At 51.4% G+C, this 23587-nt stretch overlaps 1 protein-coding gene across 1 annotated transcript; it reads right to left on the bottom strand.

Moving 5' to 3' along the window:
* Positions 1–3064: 3064 nt before the first annotated feature.
* SCN4B (sodium voltage-gated channel beta subunit 4) lies at positions 3065–23170 on the bottom strand. Its single transcript, XM_027563612.1, has 5 exons — positions 22768–23170; positions 14142–14314; positions 12479–12707; positions 10677–10806; positions 3065–6694 (listed from the first exon to the last, which is right to left on the bottom strand). The coding sequence occupies exons 1-5, from the start codon at positions 22826–22828 to the stop codon at positions 6601–6603; spliced, it is 687 nt and encodes a 228-aa protein (XP_027419413.1). The 5' UTR covers positions 22829–23170; the 3' UTR covers positions 3065–6600.
* Positions 23171–23587: the final 417 nt, after the last annotated feature.

Genomic DNA, 23587 nt, shown 5'->3' with positions numbered 1-23587 from the left:
TGAACATTTTCATAAATGCATTTATATTCTCCCCACACCCAGAGTTCCCCTCTGCTCCCTTTCAGGGCAAAATTATTTCTAAATACCTTATCATCTGCAGGGGGATCTTAGAAGCCATCCTTGGCACCATCTTCTCCTACCCGCCCCCTGCCCCCAAATCAAGCTCTGTATATTCTATCCCCTTGATTATCTCAACCCTTGCTCTCCATTCCCCTGCCTTCATCTGTTGCCTGGGCAACCACATCAGCCCTGCCATACTCATTGTCTCCTGTCTTGTCTTCCCCAATTCAGCCCTCTCTCTCCCCTGTCTCTCCCAAGTCTTCCAATGGTTCCCCATTGCCTACAAAATACAGGTTGAACCTTCTAGCATGGCCTACGAGCCCTGCAGGATTGGGGCCCCACCTATGCTGCCTGCAGATCTCCCTCCCCATCTCCAGCACACCACTGGGGCTTCAGCCACAGTTGAATCTCCTACAGTTGCCTGAACCCCTGTCTTCTCATGGGCTGTTTTATGTTCCCCAAAACACACTTCGCTTTCTCCTGGGCACCCAGCTTCCCTGTGGGGAGCACACGAACAGAGTGATGTGGTTCTTTTCCAAGCCTAGCCCGTAAAAATCCCCACACACCATCTTCATTCTCTCCTTCCCCGTCCATCAGCTGCATGGGAAAGGCTCCAAGGACCCAGAGGAGGACAAAGCCACAATGTAAGATGCCACACCTCTGAGCAAGATGTGGAAAGAGCCTAGACAGAAGATCCACAAGTGAGAAGCAAACTTGCATCGTGTTACAAGTTTTCTGTTTGAATCACAAGAGACTATAAGCTCCCTGAGAGTATGCTTTGTATTTAGCCCATTTTAGTAACACTAGCTTCTAACAGAGCTTCTGGTTCAAAATAGTCCATCTAGTCTGTGTGCCTGCCAGCAGCTCAAATTAAGAACCCTTAAATTTATGTGTATGGTGGGGAGGGGCTTCCCTGATGTCTCAGTGGTAAAGAATCCACCTGCCAACACAGGAGATGTGGGTTCAATCCCTGGGTTGGAAAGATCCCCTGGAGAAGGAAATGGCAACCACTCCAGTATTCTTGCCTGGGAAATCCCATGGACGGAGGAGCCTGGAGGGCTACAGTCCATGGGGTCACAAAAGAGTCAGACACAACTTAATGACTAAACAAAAACAGTTTATGTGTATTTTCGTCCTGGCTGAGTCAGTATGGCCTTCACAGGGTGATCCTATGTCAGGTTTACCCAGGACAGTCCCAGTTCCTAATTTGGTTTTGACACATTCGTTTATCTATCAATTATGACAGTTGAGTATGGAAAGGAAATATAATGAAACAGCAAAGATGGAAACCTACCTAGATCTTGGGACTGATCCTTACATGGGGAACTACAAGTTCAATGCACAGCACTCCAAGAGTGTTATAAACTCAGATATGGACCAGGAAACCTCAATATCTCACAGGTCTCTAGCTGATGAGAAGGTGCCAGGAGGTCCCAGGCAACAAGCAGGCGCTGAAGACGGGTGAGCACATGGATCCTGGTGATGAGTCCATTCAGGGTGGGAGCACAGAGGAGTTACTATTGCTGAGGGTGAAGGAAACACAGATGTTAACGGCATCTGCTGACACTGAGGACCTCATAGACCTCTGCCTTGCTGGGGTCCTTGATTGAGGAAGCAGAGTCTTTTAATAAGATCTCTTAAGGACTTAGTGTTTGAAACTCTTTGAGATGCAGTCTTAGGTGAACCCATTTAAGAGAGGGATATGGGGGAAAAATGTGGAATGATAGAATCCACAAATATAAGCACACACACACATTCACAATTCCTTCCCAGCCTGCCTTATGCCCAGCAGCTGGAAAGGAGGCTGGAGTGCTCGGTTAAACTATGTTCAAATAACTTAGGTGGCTCAGAGGTTAAAGCGTCTGCCTGCAATGCAGGAGACCTGGGTTCAATCCCTGGGTTGGGAAGATCCCCTGGAGAAGGAAATAGCAAGCCATTCCAGTATTCTTGCCTGGAGAATCCCATGGACGGAGGAGCCTGGTGGGCTACAGTTCACGGGGTCGCAAAGAGTCAGACACAACTGAGCGACTTCACTTTCACTTTCTTTCAAATAATTAAGATGGACAATATGAAATGCACATGGGTAGTCATTCCTGGGATGTAAGCCTAAACTTCCTCCCTCCCCCATCCCCACCCACGCCCATCCTCCCATCCCTCCAGACAGCATGACCCACCAAGCGTGGCTCGTTGTGCCTATATAGACCAGTCAGTAGGTCCTTTTGTGCTTTCTCTCTTTTTTAATCTTTTTAGATTTGTTTTAATGTGGACTATTTTTTAAATTTTATTTATTTTTGGCTGTGCTTCATCTTTGTTGCTTCACGGGCTTTTCTCTGGCTGTGGCGAGCAGGGGCTACTCTCTAGTCGTGGTACGCAGGCTTTTTGCTGCAATGGCCTCTCTTGCTGTAGAGCAGAGGTTCTAGGGCACGTGCGCTTCAGGAGTTTCAGCACATGGGCTCAGTAGTTGTGCTCCTGGGCTCTAGAGCCCGGGCTCAGCAGTTGTGGTGCATGGACTTAGTTGCTTCACGGCATATGGGGTCTTCCCAGATCAGGGATTGAACCCATGTCGCCTGCGTTGGCAGGGGCATTCTTCACCACTCAGTTACCAGGGAAGCCCTGTGCTTTTCCTCTTTAAGGTTGGCCTTGTCATTTGAAACAGATTTCACCTGGATACACATGTTAACCTGGGGTGGAGAGACCTGGGTAAGGGAATGTGATGACATTGACTGGTACCAGAATCATTGCCAAGGTCATCAGTACAGGGAAGGCCCTGGTAACGATTCCAGTATCAGAGGGCCATCTTTGCACCTTCTTCGGGGAAGGAGAAGTACTATCAGCACTAATACAACCTGAATGCCTATGAATACAGCAGACATTCTTAGACTTTTTACATCTGGTATCTCACCAAGGCAGGGGACGTTTCAGACACAAGGAGACTGAGGCTCAGCTGGCAAAGTAATAAAACTGGACCCCAACTTCCAATTAGCCAAGGATAGAAACCCCAAACTGTTTCTATTAAACATAATTTTTATTTCATCCAAGGCAAAACTAAATAAAATTCTACAAAGCAAAACATGTTGTCAAGGCAAGACAGTCAGTCAGCTCACGTTCGTTCTGTGCTTGAACACAAGTAAGTGCTTGGTGTGTACACATCTGCGCCTCCCAGAGGCACCCGCAGATCTAAGGCCCGCCCCCACAAGGCCCGTTTGTGCTGCATTGTTTTGATCTATAGTTTTACAGGAAATTGACTATGAGTATTGTTGTTATCCAAGCCAGAGGGATAAACCATGCATAAGATAGTCGAAAGCACTGCGTATCAGGTGGGAGGTGGGAGGGTAGGGACTCCCTGGGACACAGTAGTCAAGCAAGCTGTAGGATTTCCCCCAGAGAAGTCCCCTCTCCTAGCACCCCCTCCCCCCCACACTCTGACGGCAGCTGTGACAGTGAGATGGCATCATGGTGTGTTATGCGACCCAGGAGCACAGCTGGTCTCTCCCTCTGTCTCTTATTCTTTCTCAGATTCCAGGTGCCCCAACAGGAAAGATGGCTCTGAAATGTATAGAAGCTCCCCCATCTCAGGCACACTCAGCCTTTATACATAGTTCCACACATCCGCATGCCCATGCATGGCCCACCCACCCCACAGCCACGCATTTCCACACGCTCAGTCCACACAGGCACACCCTCGGCTGCCCCCATCTCAGGAGCTTGCTCTTACACCCCTCCCTTTGCATCCAGCTGTGGGCAGCCAGCCAGATGTGAAAGTCTGAGCTCCACCAGCTGTCCTCCCAGACCTCTCCAGGCTCGTTCTGGCTGCCTTCTGCACAATTCCTACATCAGGAGAATCCCAAGGCTTGGAATGCTCAGGTCCTACTTGGGGGTCAAGGAAGGGGGAGTGGGAAAGACTTTGTTTGTGGTCTCCTGACTTTAGTGTCAGCGAAACTGCATGTGTCCTGGGCTCCCAAGTTCAATATTGTGAATGCTCTCTAGCCCACACACTCTGAAAACACCCTCACCAGCCCCTGAAGATCCCTCTCAGAGACCCGCACGCGCTGAGGGTCTGCTTGGGAAGATGGCTTTGCCCACACATCTTCCACTGCAAGTTCATGCCAGAGCTTCTCCATGGGTATAATCCCAGCCTTGGGGCAGGACAGTCTTTGTTGTGGGGACTGAGTTGAACATCCTTAGCCCTCACGCTCATTAAACGGCAGTAGCCATGAGTCCTCAGGCCTTGGAGCAACCTAAAGTGTCCCCCTCTACAGTTCCAATCACCTCTATGGAAAACTACCAAACAAAAGCCATGGACAAGAAGCTTTAAGCATCAGAGCCAAGGTTTCTAACATTACAAAAGCTAAAATAATTCTAAGGGCAGGGGGTGGGTGGGAAGAGAGAGACAGAAAAGAGTGAGAATGTGTGTATGTGTGTATGTGTGTGTGTGTGAGTGTGTGCACTATAGGGATAGGACGCAGAGGACAGGATAGACTTGGAACACTCCCTCCAACTTTGATACCTGAACTCCTAAATCCCTTTCCAAGCCAAAAAGACATTTTTAAACCAAAACTTTCCAAGTCTTACAGTCCTGTGAAGTAGGTAAGTATTATTACCCCATTTTACAGATAGGAAAAGTTGAGCCCAGAGAAGTTACATGATCTGCCTATGAGTCAGCAGCAGACCCAGGAATACAGAGGATGATGCTCTCCCTCTCTCATACTCTGTGTGCCTTGGTTTCCTCTCAGGGAAGTCAGAGGAGCCCAAGCCTGTCCAAATGCTGAAGCTGGGAAAGGAAAAGAAAACGGTTCTAAATGAAGGAAACCTAATACGTTTCCAGAATAACTGGTGGCTCTGGTCTGTCTGCTCCTAAAGACAGGAAAGCCTGAACCTGAGCCCAGGATGGGAGAAGGAAGACACAAGGGACGGAAGCAGATCTGAGTGGGCCCTTGCTGGGATGTTCACTGCTGATTTTTGGCAGGGAGAGCCCTTAGGCAGTCCCCATACACTTTGAAAAAGGGGCTACTCCCCTCTCATTCCTCCCAGGGCCCCAAAGGACAGAGTGTCAGAAATTTAATGAGAGATGGAGGTGGGTGGAAGCAGATGGCGGATTCCTCCATGATCACAGCCCCGTCCATCCCCCACTTCATCAACTCACAGGGAAAACACCATGACATGGCAGGGCCCCAGGGAGCACTTAGCAGATGCCTCCAGGACTCAGCTGCTGGCCCAGGGGGCGTTAGCTCCCCGGTCCCTTGCCTGACCCTGAGTGTGGGCGGCTGGGGACCCCTCACCAGGGCCCCACCAGAGTTGGCTGTTCCACGTGGGCTGAAGGAAGGGGTCGAAGACGTTATGAGCCAGGACTCAGGAGCTAAGGCACAGTCTAGCCCCACACACAAGGGGTGTGCAAACCAGTGCGTGGAAAAGCAGAGGAAAACTGTGGCCACTCTCTACCTGCCCCTCCCCCACCCTAGGCTGAGGATGGAGGAGACAGCTGAGCAGGAAGCAGCCAGAAAACCCAAGAGCCCTCTCATTCAAAGCAAGAGGGTCCCTGAGGCGAAGGCAAGCCTTGACCCGGGGATGGAGGTGAACAACCCTGGGAGGGGAGAAGCGAGAGGAACACAGGAGCGAGCAGCTCCTCAAGCGAGATGGCGCCACCTGCTGCTTCGGAGGAAGAGCAGCAGGGCGGAGCCGGTTGGTAGTTCCCACGAGCGGCCACGGTCCTGCCAGGCCAAGGAGAAGGGGCAGCCGGCGTTGGTGGGCGTTCTACGGCCCTGACGCCCCGAACAGAAATTCTAGGAAAGAAGTAAGTGGCGCCCAGTGCTCTGGGACAGCCTGAGGAACCCATTCATGAGCCCTTCGGAACCCAGAGATTAGAAAAGCAGACCAGGTGGGCTAGGACCCCCTAACACAAAGTGGCAGCCCTAGCTGGGAGTCTTCAGGGACTCCGAGCAGCGGGGGAGAAGGGGAAGAACCAAGGCAGGCAGGCACCCAGGGGTCGGCGTAGGGGGAGGGAAGTTCCTCACTGGAGGGACATGGGGAACCAGGTATCCATCGAAGCCTCTCCCTGCAGGATCCTTCCAGCAGCCCCCAACCCCCAGAGCCTGTAGAGAGTCCTCCGGCCACTCCCGCCATAAAAGGGTTAGTCTTCCATACTCAGGGTCCAACTACTGGGGCAGCCCTCGGCGACCCCCCAAGTCTCTCACAAAGAGACATCAGGAGGAAAACCAAGGTGCTCCTCATCTAGGGTGGGGGGCACTGAAGACCATCTACCCCGGTGTCGGGGAACAGGCCATCCACACCGCCTCAGCCCCTCCTTTCCTGAACCTTCCGCGGGTTCCTTTCCCTGGCCAGCCATTGTCCCTGGGGAGCCCTGGTGGGAGGTAGGGGGTGGGGCAGGCGGGACAGGACCCCAGTTTCTCCCCGCCCGGGGAAGACTACAGTTTGAGCCAAGCAGCAGATGTCTCAGGCACATGGGGTCACGGACACGGCTCAAGCATCGGCTTCATCATAGGAAAGTGAGGCTCCCAGCAGCTGCTTGGCCCCACGCAGGGCTCACACTTTGGTTGGTGCTTTCTCTTCCGCCTTGGAGCCGGGCAACCCATTCTCGGTATTATCGTTCCCTGAGGAACTCACGAGGCACTCCTTCCTGAGAGGGAGAAAGGAGAGAGGGGAGGCAGTGGTGAGAGGGAGAGCCAAGTAGTGGGTAAAACTGTGTGGGAGGGGAGCCGTGGCCCCCTGTGCCAGCCCCGAGCCTCTCCCTGGCCTTCTGTAGTGCCACGGTAGCCAGAGGCCAGATCGCCCACCCTCTCTGCCTCCATTTCCTTGTCTAAAAAATGGCTGCAATGGCCCCTTCTTCATGGGATTACTGGGAGGAGCCAGGGAGCACTTGGAACAGTGCCTGAGCCACAGGAAGTACTCAGTAAGGCCAGCATCACCAGGTCATCTCAACATGGCAGAGGGCAAGGGTACCAGTCACTCCTCCCAGGGGTCAGTAATGAGGGGAGCCCAAACCAGGGTAGATGTCAGGCTGTGCCAAGCCAGGGGAAGGGTCCAGGCCAGCAGACAGGATGCCCAGGGCAAGTAGCTCCTCACCCAGGCCCTGCAGGCCCTTCCTCCTGAAGTTCTCTGGGACTAGAGGTAGCAAAATGAGATGGAAGGGTAGGCAGGTGCGGGCAGAGGCGGGGGATGGGGCAGGAGGAAGGAGAGGTGGGCCGGTGGGAATACCCCCCAGAACAGGCACCACCCCGGCCACCCTGTGCTGGGCATGTTCCAGTCTTAAGTACAAGACCCCCCAACAGCAGTGGCCAGGCCGCACAGGGTGCTCCAGAGAAGACCTGACTGCTGCATTACTCCTACATTTTGGCCCATGAAAACTTCCAAGTCTTTTTCATGGCTTTTGTCACTAAACTACATCTTAGCCTCACCCTGGGCTTGTGTAGCTGAGTTTGAGGCCTTCAGGAGAGATTTAACATTTCATCTTCATCAATTTCATCTTGCAGGATTTAGTCTATACCTCCAGCCTATGCTCCTAAATCCGGAAAAGGGAACTCTCCTACACTGTTGGTGGGCATGTAAATTGGTGCAGCCACTATGCAAAACAGTTTGGAGGTTTAGTTTTTTAAAACTAAAAATAGAGTTGCCATATGATCCGACAATCCCACTCTTGGGCATATATCCAGAGAAAACTCTAATTCAAAAAGATACATGCACCCCAAAGGTCATAGCAGCGCTATTTACAATAGCCAAGACATGGAAACAATCTGAATGTCCATCCATAGACGAATGAATAAAGAAGATGTGGTACATGTATACAGTGAAATATTACTCAGCCATAAAAATAATGAAATAATGCATTTGCAGCAACATGGATGGACATAGAGATTATCACACTAAGTGAAGTAGATCAGACAGAGAAACACCATATATACTTATATGTGGAATCTAAAGTATGAGTGAAATGAACTTCTTTACAAAGCATAAACAGAAAATCACAGAGAGAGAAAAAAACTTATAATTACCAAAGGGGGAGGGATAAATTAGGGATTAACAGATACAAACTACTATTATATAAAATAGATAAACCACAATGCCTTACTGTATAGCACAGGGAACTATATTCAATATCTGATAATAAACCACAATGGAAAAGAATCTGAAAAAGAACAAATAATGTAGGTATGTACAACTGAACCACTTTGCTGTGATTCCAGCAAACCAACACAACACTAAATTAGCTATACTTCAATTAAAAAAAAATTAAAAAATATCCTCCCAGATCCCAATTTTGTTATCCATCCAATACAGTTGCTAGGTTTCTGGAAATTTGATAAGCGTATCATTCCTGTTGTTGTTGTTGTTTAGTCACTAAGTCGTGTCCAACTCTTTTCGACCCCATGGACTGTAGCCCACAAGGTTGCTCTGTCCATGGGATTTCCTAGACAAGACTACTGGAGTGGGTTGCCATTTCCTTTTCCAGGGGATCTTCCCAACCCGGGGATCGAACCTGTGTCTAGTCATTGGCAGGTTGGTTTTTTACCCCTGAGCCACCAGAGCCCATGTCATTCTTAGTGTAGTTTAAATCAGTAATAACAATGAACAAACAGAGCCTGTGACATACCACTAAAGACCCCTATTCAGATGGGTCTATCATCTATCTATCTACCTGCCTATCTCTAAACCTAAGGAATAGTCAGTCTAGCCAATTCCTATCCACCTAACCATCCATATTTCTTTCCAAAGACCCTGCTAGCTACCAGGCACTGTGTCAGGCTACAAAGGTGTCCAACTGACAAGGTGCCTGCTCTCCAAAAACCTGCAGTCTTCCAGGGAATATGCTATTAAACAAGTACCTGCAGCACAATGCAGTAAATGGCAGGACGGGGGTGGGGCATGCCAGGGAGGGACTCAGCCTAAGAGGGCTCCTTCTAGGGTCAGGGAGGGCCCTTTGGAAGCATCATTTAAGCTGAGACCAAGAAAGATGAGCAGGAAAAGAGGGAGGAGACGTTCGAGGCAGAGGGAACACCCTCACATGTGAAAGCCCAGAACTGATCATAAGATGCTGCCCCACACCTCCCTTCTTCTCAGGAAGCCACCACATCTTTACTGTCACGCAGGCCTACCTCGCTGCTCAGAGGACCCTCTCAGGCTTCCTCCTGGCCTGTCTCCCACCTCTAGCCTCTGCCTTCCCAGTCCCTGTGCCCATCAACACCAGACCCTTTCTTCCAGGTCCTCTGATGAAGCCAGGCCCTGCAAGCCCTCCCCAGCTCCCCTGTGGTCAGAGGAAAGCCAATCTCAGCCTCAAGGGTCCTCAAGGGTCTGTCCCCACCCCCTTTGCGGGTTTCCCCCCTTCCTCCTGACCCCACCCCCACTCTCTCAACAACAGCAACCACAAACACCTGTTCTCCACAATATGCTCGCTTCCCAGGCTGGCTGTCTTTGCTCTCAGCAGTTCCCTCTACAGAACAACCTTCTCTTCACCCTCCCTGGGACTTAACTCATATCCATCTTGCAAGGCTGACCACAAATGTCTCTTTGTTCTCCAAATTTTCTCACCGGCAATAGTAAGACTGATTATTAAAAACACAATTTGGTCTGAATCCATGCTCCAGACTCCTCTCAAGATCTCTGAAATCCTCCCAGCCTCTGGCCATGATGCAGCTAGATAGCCCAAGAGTTCATCATCGCAACCAGTCCTCCCAGCTCTCCCTCCCCTCTGCCAATCCCTAAAATTCTCTCCCTGCCTTCAGCTGCCTTCCTTTCTGACCAGTGCCCTTTTCAGCCTAATTTCTTCTCAACAAAGCAGCATGAAGCCAACCCCAACAGATCTTCTCCTTCTATCTTCTGCTTCTCCCTTGCTTCTCCTACTTACTTTCACCCTCTCTGCTTCAATGGAAGGCCTGCCTCATCTCATCTTTCTTGCCAAGAACACAACTTTCAAATGCCTTTGGTCTGCTCTGGGTTTTGCAGCATTCAATCATGGAACCTGCCAGCTCTGGCAATTCTGGGTAAGTGTGGGCTGCACCCTTTGTACCTCCTGATCTTTCTTCTCGTTCCTCTTACAAATACCTGTCTTTATACCTGAATTTGTCCTAGGGCTTCCCGGGTAGTCATATCAGCCTTTTCAGACTGTTTTTCTCTCCTTCATTTGAATTTTCAGAATTTCACAATAAAAGACTCCCATCACCCTAGAAGGATCTTCCCATTTTAGAGTTTCTGTATGCAGAATCTCATTATTTCCCCTGATCTAAAAAAAAAAAAAAAAAATGCATTTTAAAGCCTTTGGTAGGACTTTAGATTGAGATGGTACAAATAACGGGATGGGCAGGAAGACGGAGGAATGAGGTAGAGCAGATGAGTTGTATGTATGTTCTCAGTGAAGTCAGTGTATTCAATAAACACCTCCTGAGCGGATGGGGGAAAGGGAGTGAGATGAAGAATAAGGCTGAAAGATGAAAGGAGCGGGGCAGGGATAAAAAAGAGAGTAGAAGAATTAGGGAGAGAGGAGGGATTAGGAGATAGATGGAAGGATGAAGGCAGACGGGGATATATGATGGTGGATGAGAGGATGCTGGAACACCCATGAGATGAGAATGGGTGGCGGGCCAGTGGGAAGGCAGGAGTCAACTTACTTCTTCTCCTGAGTCTTCTTGATGATGAAGGCAATGAACTTCTTAACCAGCAGGATGAAGATGAGGAGCCCAATGACCCCGCCCACGACACCCAGGATGATGAGGGTCACAGTGTTGTCCACTTCTTCCACTTCATGGTCAGAGAAGGGAAAGAAGAGGGGTGGAGAAGGAGAGCAGGAGTCACCTGGAGCACCACGGCAGCCCAGCAGCTCCCCAGCCTCCAACCTGGGCATCTGGGACACGCCCACCCCAGCAGGAAGCAGGAGAAGCTAGAATATGGCATCCGTCAGGCTAAGGCATAACAGGAAGTCGTCCCTCTCCCCCTGTGCTCCACACATACGCCCTCCCGCAGACACCCACACAACAAGTTCTGGAATAACTCAGACTTGGGGACCACAGCATCCAGGTTTGACTTGACCCTCAAGCATGAGACTTTCATTGCCTCCTTCTAGGTTTCCTTTTACCCATGCAGAAAAAAAAATTGAGAGTCTCCCTGCAATACCTCTTATGCAGCCAGAAGACACAGTAGCCAGGTAATCTGGATTTCAACAACAGGATTTCCACGGTCACAAATGAGCTGGTCACCAATAGTCACTAATAGCCTACAGCTGGTCACTTAACCCTTCTAGCCTCAGTTCCCTCATCTGAAAACTGACCTCCTGACTTCCCAAACCTGTTCCACCCACAATCTCCTCCATCTCTGCTGAGAAAACACCATCCTTTGAGTTGCTCTGACCAAAATCCTTGGAGTCATCCTTGACTCCTCTCTTTTTCTCAAACCCCTATATCCAACCCACCTGAGAATCTTAATGGCCCTAACTCCAAAAAATTGCAGAATCATGAGCATATTCTCTGCAGGAATCCCACATCATCCAGGAGAGCAGTGGATCCCCAGGAACACAAGAAACACAACACAATCAGGATGCTTAAGCAAGTTTCCTTCCTTTTTCTCTGCTTCCATGCCTCGCCAGCCTTCCAGGCTCCCCTCTCCATGATGCCCACCCAGTCTTAACTCCTTCAGCCCTTTCTCTAAACACGTCCAGTGTCGGGGTCATGGGATACCCTCATCACATGTTTCCTCATTGTCTAATTGTTCCACCATTGTCGGATTGGAATCCCCTCAACCAGGACTTAAGCCCCAGAGAGGAGAGACCATTCTTATCAATCTCTACTGGAACTTACGACTCTGAGCTCCTAATGAAGAGGGCCCTGGTTCAAGCCCTAGTCAGGGAACTAGATCCCACATGTGGCAACTAAGAGCCCACATGCCTCAACTAAGATCTGGCTCAGCCAAATAAATAGATAAATATATTTTTAATCTCCTTCGCTTTGGCTTTGCATGCTTTGCCCCATCTCAGTTATGTGTTTACTTGTCTTCTGTCCTACCCTGACCTGTCAATTCTTTGAGTGTATCATTCATAGCACTTTTTGGTCCTACATGGCATTCAATCAGCTGTTGCTAACAGAATACACAAGAGCAGTAATAATCAACACATAAGGAGAACTTCACAACACACTTCCATATAGCTTCTGGAACTCTCACAGCAACCCTAAGAGAAGGCAGATCTTCATATGAGGAAAACAAGGCTCAGAGGGCCTCAGTGTATATCTTAAGCTATTCAGTGGCAGAATAAGTATTCACACTAAGTTATTCGAGTTTCCAGATGTAACTCCAGTTGCCCTTGAAAGCATAAAGTGAAAGAAAACACCAATGGTCCATTTCACCATTACACTGAGATGGGTACCCACCCCCAGCCCCGTCCTTCCAACGCCATTGCCCTTGTCCCAGACCCATTACGTACATTTATCAACAACTTGGAGGAAGATGGTGGCCTGGTGCTGAAAATCATTCTCCTTGGGGTTCTTCACGTGGCAGGTGTATTTGCCCGTGTCGCTGAACTCCAGGTTCTTCAGCGAAATGGAAATATTGTTCATTTTCTCCTTTGTGGAGCCCTCCAGAGTGATGCGGTCATCATCTTTCAATTTCACCTTGGGGTCCGATTTCTCATTCTTCACAGTCCCATCTATGAGCTGTGTGGGAAGATGGGAGCAAGGAGGGGGGCCAAGAAAAAAATCAGAGTCCTTTCTAGAGTCATGACATCACTCCAGCCCACTCCTTGGGCACCTTCCTGCCCAGGTCAGGAAGAGCCCTTCCCCTTGGTTTCCCACGCTTATCGATAGATCTGTCTGTCTAACCTGGATTTTACTTGCTTCAGGCTAAACCCAATTTCTGTTACTAAGGTCTCCCTAGAATGTAGCATGACTTTTACTGCTTTCTTCATAAAAGCCTTTTAATACCACATAAAAGCCTGTTAATACCACACTCGCTTCCCTCTGTCATTCCTTCCAGCTTTTGCTAGCACCTCATCCCCTATCTGCCTGAATTCTGACCCTCCATCAAGATGTGGATCAATCCCACAGGGCAGTGCATCGGCACCCTCTGAGTTCAGTGTTTAATTACATCCAGAGTTGGTCTCTTGTGACTTCCAGTCCCCTACTAGGTTGCAGAGTACTCAAAAAGCACATGCTGGGACTTCCTTGGTGGTCCGGTGGCTAAGACTCCACACTCCCAATGCAGGGTGGCCTGGGTTCAATCCCTGGTCAGGGAACTAGATCCCACATGCCACAACTAAAGATCCTGCTTGCCACAACTAAGATCTGGTGCAGTCAAATACGTAAAGAAACATTTAAAAAACAATTGCTGACTCTCCATCCCTACCCCCAGCCAAAGCCCTGGACCCTTCTCTTCTCCAGCATCCCCTTCCATCCTTCCAAGGCCTATTCCCCAGCCCTTCTCCTGTTTGGACTCTTCTCATTCTCCGTCTCCAAGTCTTCCAAATGTCTTGTCTCTTCTGCTTTTTAAATTAAATTATTAATATTTACACCAGCTAACCAAGTTTCCGGTATTTCTTCAGACCAGACAGAGGACTCTAGACAGGAATTCCACCCCAAATTCTAGCAACAAAAATCTAAGCATCCTTCCCACATAGATCTGTCTAGACAGGCTCTGGAAAGAATACTGGGAGAGAGACTTCCCTAGAGGTCCAGTGGTTAAGAATCCGCCTGCCAATGCAGGGGCCACGGGTTCGATCCCTAGTCCGGGAAGATCCCACATGCCACGGGGCAACTAAGCCCGTGCACCACAACTACTGAACCCATGTGCCCCAGAGCCCCTGCTCCACAGCCAGAGGGGCCGCTGCAGTGAGAAGCCCGTGCACCGAACTAGAAGGTAGCCTCCACTAGCTGCAACCAAAGAAAATGTCAAAGACCCAGTGCAGCCAAAAAGAACGAAATACATGTATTTTTAAAATAAATAAAAGGTGAGGGTGACCAAAGATGCATCCCTGGAGACCATCATTGAAGGGTCAGTCCAGAAAGGACCATAGCCTGGGGTGGGAGGCAGGGGTGAGGGGACAAACCCCGGAGGAGGATCTGAGCTGCCCCATCCCTTCTCCGGCTACTTACGATCTTGTATGTATCACTGCTGTTGTAGGACCACCAGAAGTGTAGGTTCTCGAAGCCAAAGCAGCTGGAGAAGGTGCAGGGTAGCAGGATCTCCGTGCCGTTGACAGCGTAGATGGTGGTGGCCTTTCCCACTGACACCTCCAGCGACAGGGACACCGGGAGCAGGAAGAGACCTGTGTGAGGGGCACCACCTCCCTGAGTAAAACCCCACCAGAACCTCCAGCCTGCAGCCCTGGAAGGGACCTCTCCGGTGGAGTGCAGTGGCATGGTCAGGCAGGGATGTCTCTATTGCCCTCTGTGTCAATATTAGGAAGATGGTTCTCTTTACTTTAACCGACTCTGCCTGGACTACCTCCGTGATTGATTCTCCCTCTTGGCCTGAGCTGGATGGACTTCTGAGCCTGTTAGTAACCCTTGTGACACTCTAAGTGACCACCAGGGGTCACCCCAACCCAGGAAAACCAGGTCCCGGCCTCCGTGCCGCGAGTCCGCGCCCCTTAAACAGCAGATGTGATCCCTGTGGCCCCCAAGTGCAGAACCTGCGCCTCCTGTTCGCGCTGGGAATCTCCCCAAGGGCTGTGCGCCACTCCCTCGTGATATTTTCGGGATTTGGCGGGGCAGGGGTGTTGGGAGGCTGAGCGGGTCTCCTGAGGTGGCTAAAAGGAAAACGGCAGACACCGGCTCCTCGGCCACTCATCACGGACCCTGGCGGCTCCCACCCGCCCCAAGGGGCCGAGAGGCAGGGGGATGCCTCCCGCTGGACCTTGCTCCACCACCGAAAGGGACGTCGAGAAGAAAAGAGAGACAAGGCGGACCTAGAGGGCATCCCGCAGGGTGGGGTGGAACGGGGATGTCTTGGCATCAGTCAGCAGCCGTGAAATCAGAGGGAGTAAAGCAATAACCTCAGAGAAAGTGAGGGCGGGAGACACTTGATGGAGGCCGACTCAGGGCAGCAGGATGCTTGCAAGCCGGTGGCTGGAGTGGGCACTGCAACCGTGGTCCCCTCCGGACCCAGAGTAGCCCCCCGACCCCCTGCAGCCCCACTGCGGGGACCATCCCCACCCCCACCCCCTTCTTTCCCACACCTTCCAGTCTAATGCCATGGCTGCCAGTTGAGCAGGTGGCAGTTGTGAATTTCCACTAATGGCCTCTGGGTCCTGCCTCGTGAGTTTGTGAGTTCTTGTAAGAGAACCTGGCCCTCCTGTCCTACAGAGTCCTTGAGGAAACCCTACTGTACCTCAAGGTCATGAGGAGAAGGGGTTTCAGAATTAGACACTAGCTGTCCTTGCCCCTGAATGAACCAGGGTCACCCCGGGTGAGAACTCAGAGTCCTTCTCAGGTTCCCAGTGATGCTGAGAATAATGACCTTTTCCTGAGCAGAGATGTTGGCTAAGGCTGCGTATGAGTAATTTCATAGCATCTTCACCTCTCACCTGGAAGGAGGGTCTTATTAATCACATTTTACAGGTGGGAAAGATAAGGCTCAGAAGAGCAAAGTGCCCTGTGCCTTGGCCAAAGTCCTACAACTTCCAGAGGTAAATGTGAACTGGAGTGTGACTCCAGTTGGGCAGTTGAGAGCAGACACCTGGCTGTACCACCTCCTATGCCAAAGTTTCCCTGGCATCTCTTCCCAGACTGTAGCTTCTCTCAACTACTTGGACCACCAGCCTGGCGTTCCCACAGTGTCAGAGCCTAAAGGACCCGGATGGTTTCAGCTTAGAGACACTAAGTTGCCACTGCCTGATTTTAGAGATGGGACAACCAAGACCCCAAATGGGAGGAGACTTGGCTAAACTAACTGGGTTTAGAGGCTGAGCCACTTGAGAACCCCTCTCAGGCCAGTCAGCTCCCAGCTCTGCAGGCAATTCCCATAACTGTTCTTGTTCCCAAGACAGATAGGACCAGTCTTTGTTTTAAAGTTGCCAACCTTGCTCCCATCCTCATTCTCAGGGAAGGACCTCTTTCATCAAACTTAATTTCCTCATTGTATCGATACATCATAAACCAGCTTCCTCTTGGTTTGCACACACGAGATAAGGATGCCTAGTGCCACCTGGGCAATGCTTTTTAACTTAGAAGAAGGAGACCTCTCCATCAGTCCAGTGGTTAAGACTCTGCACTTCCCACTGCAGGGGGCTCAGTTTCAATCCCTGGTTGCGGAACTAAGATCTCGCCTGCCATGTGGTGCGGCCTTAAGTAAGTAAGAGGAGCTCCATGGAGAGCTGGAGGCCCAACTCTGCCCTTAGGACTCCCTCAGCTTCTTCATGTCCTCTTTACTTCTGAAGGCAAAGCGGACTGCTCTTAACACAAAGCTCAGAAATAACAACCCATAGTCCAGGATCAACAGCTATCAACAACTGCTGGTATATGCTCAGCACTTACTATGTGCCGGCTACATATAATCCCCACAGCCACGCTCTGAGTGGTGTACCGTAATAGCTCCATATTGCAGACACGGCAACTGAACACAGACAGGTTTGGTGACTTGCCTAAGGTCAACAGAGGGGCTTCCCACATGGTGCTAGTGGTAAAGAACCCGTCTGCCAATGCAGATGTAAGACACATGGGTTCAGGTTCGATCCCCGGGTCAGGAAGATCCCCTTGAGGAGGGAAAGGCACCCCACTCCAGTATTCTTGCCTGGAAAATCCCATGGACACAGGAGACTGGCAGGCCACAGTCCATAGGGTAGCACAGAGTCAGATATGACTGAAGCAACTTAGCACATACACACAAAGGTCAACAAGAGACATTTCTAGCATCCCAAAGCAAGAAAGCCCTACCTTACATCCTAAAACAGCAGATTTTGCCCACCAGAGTTCCAGTTAGTGCTGAGGGGTCATTTCAATTAGCCTTCAATCTTTGATCAGCTCCTCTGTGCCAGGGATTGTTCTACAGCAGTGGCTTTCACAAAGCATCAGAATCACCTGGAGGTGATTACAGCTAGCTCCGCCGGCCCCACCCCAGCAGTTTCAGATCCAGCACCTAGAGTGGAGCCTGAAATTTTGCATTTCTAAGAGGTTCCCAGAAAATGCTGCAATCAGAGATGACACTTTGGGCCCCACTGTGCTAGAGGACTTCTACCTATTAACTTCAACTCTGATTAGAATGCCGAAAGATGGGTATCATTTTTCTCATTGTACAGATGATACAATTGAGGCTCAGAGAGGTTAAGTCACTTGCACAGGGTCACATAATAAATGGTGGATCTGGAATTGAGCACTGATGGTAAAATAGGATGGGCATTTTACAGGCACTGTCTCATTTAATCCTCATGATAATCCAAATGAGGTAGTTATTATTTTTATCCCCAACATGCAAAATGAAGAAACAGCCTCAGAGAGATTAACTTGCTCAAGGCCACACAACTGGTGAGTGGAATAAGCAGACTACAGACCGAGCTCTGCTTTCCACCACTCTGTGACGGTGCCTCTCCAAGGGAACAACGCCATCAGGGCCAGCCCTCCTTAAAGCTCCTGGTTTTCTTTTCATTTCTCCCCTCCCTCACCACCTTGCCCCAGAGATCTACAGACAGGAGCCAGACATGAGATTACACCCTCCTGCCTAAAAGATGGCCTTCAATTTGGTTGTCTTTTTTTTTTTTTTTTTTTTTGCCACACTGCATGGCATGTGGGATCTTAGTTCCTCACCTAGGGATTGAACCCATACCCCCTGCAGTAGAAGCAAGGAGTTTTGCTTGCTTCTGGACTGCCTGGGAAGTCCCAAGAAGACAACCTTCTGATGGGAGATCTCAGTTTTGCTTCTCACCACCCCTACCACCTCCACAAACCAAAGAATGGAGTGCAGTGTGGTGAAGCTCTCAGCAGAAGGAGCTTCCTGATGCCTACAGTGCTCCCTCGGAGCCTGAGCACGTGTTCCAGGGAGCACCACAGCACCAGTCTCTAGTGTCCAGGATCCTAGGGGAGACAGGGGGATCCAAGTCAGGGGCCAAACCCCTTCCCCCCAACCTCAGCTGGAATAGACTATCCAAGCACCAGAGATACCCATCAGAAGCTAAATCTTTTTGATCACTTTAAATAGAAGCAAAAACAAACAAACAAAAAAAATAGTCCAGGACAGAGGAGAAAAGTACTTCTCTAAGGTCTGACTCATGACGGTGCGCATTTCCACCTGATTAGTGTGTGTGCCTGTGTGAATGAATTAACTCTAATGTACTCAGGACTCCCAGACTCCCAGAGTGAAGCATCACCATTCCCACCGTAGCCTGGAAGGGACAAAGGGAAGGCAGAGATGTTTATACGATGAAGTTCAGAGTCCTGCCTGAATTAAAGCATCAGAGACGGGGAGCAAGCCTGGCTTCTCCACTGCACACCCTCCCAGCACACAGAAGTCTTATCGGCCGTGTCTGGGAGGCTCGTGCACGGGAAAACCCGGAAGCCTGCGTCCTGTGCCTTCTTCCCTGTGAGCCTGTGCTGTGGGGAGAGAAGGGGGCAGAGTCAGATCTAGACCCACTAGAGGACTCAGAGAGGTACTTCAGCAGGATGACCAAGCCAGGATGCATGTATCAGGAGGCACATGGCAGACCCCACTTGGCTGGCTGACCTTGAGAAAGTCAGAGGTGCTACATCCTCAAACCAGGGATGCCTGTCTTTCCTACCTTCTAAGCTTGGTATAAAGCTAAAAAAAAACATGAGCTTATAAAACATGAGAAGGGCTTCAATGAGTGCATCCCTCTGGCCTGGGCTCTCTGTGGGTAGAGGAACATAGTGTGTAAAAGGAGGCAGAGGGACAGGGCTGGCCTCCACTGTAGGTCTAGATGTAACCAAGACACTCAACCCGTGTCAGCCAACAATATCTCCAAGCCATTCAAGCACTGTTTTATACTTTCACCCTGTATTACTTCCTGGAGGTAATTATTTCCATGTGGCTACTTCCTCGGATAAAGAAGGACTTTCTTTGTCCCAAACTAAACTCTTTAGAATTTCAAGTGATCGTGTGTGTGTTTCAGATTGGGGGTCCCTTTCCTGCATCTTGGGATGGGTGGGAACAAGTCCTCTGACCCGTGATCCTGTGGAATTCAATCCTAAGCCTTGTCTTTGCTCGCTAACTGCCGAACCGTTCTCAGAACAGCCATTTTCTTGGCTGTTTTCTGATCGGCCCCCTCCTATCCCACCCGATTATGTCTAAGGATTGACTCAGGCCTCCCATTTAAAGTAAAAATATATTTGTACAGGCAAATCTTATTAAATACACCAAGGGGGATCTCATATCTACCATCAGACGTTCCAAGTCAAATGCCAAGGCAGAAATCTTCTGCCACCTTTTCCCATATCCAGGTACAGTGATACCCAACAGGCCGAGAGGAGGAAAGAGGGGCAGCGTGGAGCACACTCTAAGTTTAGCTCCCCGGGCTTGCCTGGCAAGGCAGGCAGAATCGCGGCTGACTTTAATAGAGAAGATGATACACTGGCCCCAGGGGAGTCAGGTTCAAAGTAAGAGCTGGGAGGGAGAAAGTGGGCCGAGGCCAGCAGGACAAGACCCCTCCTGGGGTGCAGGCCCTGGGGGCTGTGGGAGGCAGGGCTGAGCCAGGCAAGGCCCCTGGGCCCAAAGACAGAGGAAAGATTTCAGCTCCCTCTCCCTAGGCAACCTGCCGGCTTCCTGCCCACCCCCAGGAGCTTTGCCAGGATAGAAACATGCCCCTGAGACAGCGCTGGATGCTCAACAAAACCAGCTTTGCAAACAATTCCAAGCAGTGTGCCCATCCCTCCTCTTGCAGGCCATGGAATGGGTGTGGCTTCTGCAGAGATCCTTACACCCTCAGCAGCGGGGCAAGGTGGGAGAATCTGTGCCTGGGGTCTACCTAACATGCTGGTCCCACCCGCCACAGCAGCCATAATGACTTGGGACCCCACAAGCCTGCACGTCCAAAAAAAGAATGAATCCCCAACCCTGGGATCTTTCTCCTCTTCCCTGCTTTCCCATCTTCTTTGCCATGAACCGCTTATTTACCCTTTCCTTTTCCTTCCTCTGAGTGGGACTAAACACCCTCTGCTTAATTGCCTTCTCATTAAACAAGTCCTTAATAAATACATGCCCAGGGAAAGAGGGTTGGGCAACAGAGCACCCTCACAAGTGATAATTACACAGAGATCGCAGCAATTAGGCAGATCAGGCAACAAGTAAGGAGTGGGTAGGACAGATACATTACCAGTCACGTGCTTAGGAAGGGACTGACACCTTTTAGCCTCAGTTGCAATACTGCTGTCTTGAAAACTGTGTCTCAATTTAAGAAAGGAGCGTCTGGTCAGATTATCAAAAATCAGTTTCATCTCTCCTAGGAGATTGAGTTTGATGTGGGGAGAGGAAGCTGGAGGGGTAGAGGACTCCTAGGAGCTTACTACTCTGTACCCAGTTTCCATAGTTGTGAGAACAGCTCTGGGCCCCTAAGCCTCTGTTCTTCCACACTCAGGCTCCCGAGCTCACTGCTTCTTCAGTCCATCAGCACGACCCCTGCTGACCTTCCCCCGCAGCAGACTGTGGTTAACTGAGAAGGAAGTTGGTGTGACAAAGCCACAGAGACCTGGATTCTGGCCTACCTGGCCATCAACTGGCTACACACCAGTGAGCAAGTCACCTTCCCTCTCTGGACCGTGGTTTCTACATCCTGAGGGGAGCTCTGTGCTATGGTTTCCAAAGCTCCTGCCAGCTCTGATGCTCTACTTGGCTGTCCAGTCATCTCTGCATCTCCCCTCCTGGACCAAGACCAAGGATGGTGTCTTCTTGCCAAGCTCAAAGCAATGCCACTGCGAGGTCTTATCGGTGGCTGCCTGGGCAACGTCCAGGGAGGGACTCAGGTTGTATTCCCTCGGCAGACCAGAGGGGCAAGGGGCAGAGCAGCTGGGGCCAGTTCTAAGGTCTTCTGGTCTCCCCCTACGAATCACTCTGCTCTCTCCCGGGCTCCCAGAGGGTAGCTCAGGGAATCTTCCAAACCTGTTCCAATGGGCCTCTGTCCCTCCCTAGTCTATCAGCTCAAACAGTGCTTAGAGGATGTGGGGGTTTCCACCTGGAGAAAAGTACCAAGAATCTGTGCCTTGGTGTGTACACACACACACACTCACACACGGTGTATGGTGGGGTTCCCCACAGAAGACAACTTCTATGAATACTCTGGCACTCACATTCCACCAGCCAACCAGGCAATAGGAGAAAGGGAAGCCAGAGGTGTTGATAAGCAGGCTAGTTTAATGGTGGTGTGAGTGAATTCCCCAGTGACCCCTTCCCTTTGCCATGGCCACAGTGATCAGAGATGGGATGAGGGGGAGCAGAGGGCCACTGTGCCCTGCCCATGAAGAGAAGCCTCGGGCCTCGCAGAGACCCACCTCTTAGGGTCACCGTGGAATCAGCACACCTGTGCCTAAGCTACAAGAGAGAACACCAGCTGTAGGGATGTAACAAAAGCAGCGGCTCCTGAGTGAAGGACGGACTTTATCCCCGCTCCACCCCCAGGTGCTAACATGACAGGTCAGCACATGGTTTACCTCGGCAGAAGCAGCAGCGGCCACCCTTAAAGACTTCTGTCTTCCTGTTTTCAGCCCAAATGCTTACATCGTGTGCCCAACCCGATGAGGGGAGCTGCCAAAAGCCAAATCTGACAAATATAAACAGGAAGAGGTGCAGGTGCCAGAGATGGAATCGGCTTACACTGAAATCCAGCTTTGACTTCTGAAAGGCTACATTCTGGACTACTAAATGTCATTCCCTAATCTCTGGGAGTTTGACGTTCAAAAGTATCATATGCATAAAATAGACACTAATCATGGGTTCCTTCTGTGGTCTCCGGATGTGCCTCCTTAGTCTTCATACTCATCCCAAAAATGAAGAGCCAAGAGCAGGTTAAACAGGTCCCACCGCCCAACCCCATGGAATCTTTACCTAAGAAGAGAGACAGGATCCTTCCTAAAAGGGGGAAATTCTTGGCAGTCCAGTGGTTAAGATTTGGTGCCTTCACTGCCGAGTGCATGGGTTCAATCCCTAGTCGAAGAACTAAGATTCCCACAAGTGTCGAGCCATAAAAACATAAATAAAATTTAAAGGAGGGCTCGAACGATCCTCCAAGTCCCTCCAACCCCATCCAGTCTGCAGAGAAGGCAATGGGCACTAGAGGAAGTAGACAGCAGAGGAGCCAAACGGAAAAGGGACAGGAGGAAGGGGCGCTCCCCCGCCTTGAACTGGTGCACGCCAGTGCCCGGGCAACACGCATCTAAGTTGCAAGGGGCTCCGGGCTGGGGTAGAAACCAGCGTCCCAACAACCACACGTGCAACCCACCGGGCATCTCCTACATCCGATCCCAGACACGTTCGCCCAGCCGGCTTAAACCTCTGCGGCCCCAAGCTCCAGCTCCTGAAGCTGAACGCACTAGAGACAGCAAAGAACTAATCTCCGGGCTGGCGGGTGGGATGGGGCGGGGGACGGCGCAAGGTCCCCCGACAGCTCAGCAGTCCAAACGGCGTCCTGGAAGTAGCTGGAGCCGCTCATTGGGGGCCGCGCTCCAAAGCCCACCCTATCCAAGGTGCTGTTCTTCTAAGTGTTCCCTGCTCTGGGGGGAGGGGGAGGGGGGAAGGGTTGGGGCAAGAGGTAGAAGAAACCAAGCCGGGTGTCTGTCTTACCCAAAAGCCCAATGCCCAGCCATCTCGCCCGGGCTGCGCCTTGGTCCCGAGCCCCGGGCATCGTTCTGTTCTCTCCGGAGCGCCCCCGGGGCGCGGGGACGGGATACAGGGCACACCCGCGCTCGCAGCCCGCGGTCTGCAGTGGGGCCGGAGGCTGCCGGGGAGCTCTGCGCCGCTGGCCAGGGCTCGGGAAAGTTAGCGCGGAGAGCGCGAGGAGGGGGAGGCAGGGAGGGAGAGGAGGAGCCGGCTGCGGGAGCGGCCGCCGGGGGCGCGGGAGGAGAAGGAGGAGCCCGCGGAGGAGGAACGCGAGCAGGGCCAGGAGGCCCGCCGAACTAGCACCTAGGCGAGCGACGCTGCGCCTCTGCTCTGGAAGCGCTCCAGCCGCAGGAGGGGCGGTGGCCGCCGCGGAGCCCGGGGCGCCCCCGCCTCCAGGTCCCGGAGCCCCGGGAGCCGGCCGCACCCCCAGCACCGCCCCCCCCACACACACACCCCCTTGCTTCCTCTCCGGCTTGGGCTGGGCGGCTGCGGCTTGGCACTGCAGGGCCGCCCGCAGCCGCCCGCATCATCCCGTGCGCTGAGCTGCCAATTAGGAGGATAGTTTGGGGAGGAGTCGAGGTGGAGCGTTTCGGGTGTTGGAAGGCTGCGATGTCTGCTTTGGGGAACATGAGTTTGGGTAACGGCTCGATCTCCCGGGGCCGCGAAAGGACCGCTCGGTCGCCCGCAGCCGGCACTGCCGCAGCCGGTGGGCGTGTGCGGGCTTGTATGTACACTGCGGCCGCCGACGCGCGTGTGTGCAGCCTTGAAGCCCAGCTGTACAGGG

This window comes from Bos indicus x Bos taurus, chromosome 15 (genome assembly GCF_003369695.1).
Source record: "Bos indicus x Bos taurus breed Angus x Brahman F1 hybrid chromosome 15, Bos_hybrid_MaternalHap_v2.0, whole genome shotgun sequence".
Classification (NCBI taxonomy): domain Eukaryota; kingdom Metazoa; phylum Chordata; class Mammalia; order Artiodactyla; family Bovidae; genus Bos; species Bos indicus x Bos taurus.
This window is presented reverse-complemented; position numbering and strand designations above follow the sequence as displayed.

Bases quoted from the DNA above. Each gene is read 5' to 3' on its own strand.
- SCN4B (XM_027563612.1), bottom strand. From the start codon at position 22,828: ATGCCCGGGGCTCGGGACCAAGGCGCAGCCCGGGCGAGATGGCTGGGC. The intron at 14,315-22,767 runs GTAAGACAGACA...CCCCTCACACAG, and splicing joins GCTGGGCATTGGGCTTTTGG to GTCTCTTCCTGCTCCCGGTG. The intron at 6,695-10,676 runs GTAAGTTGACTC...TCTCCCTCTCAG, and splicing joins AAGAAGACTCAGGAGAAGAA to GAAGGAGTGCCTCGTGAGTT.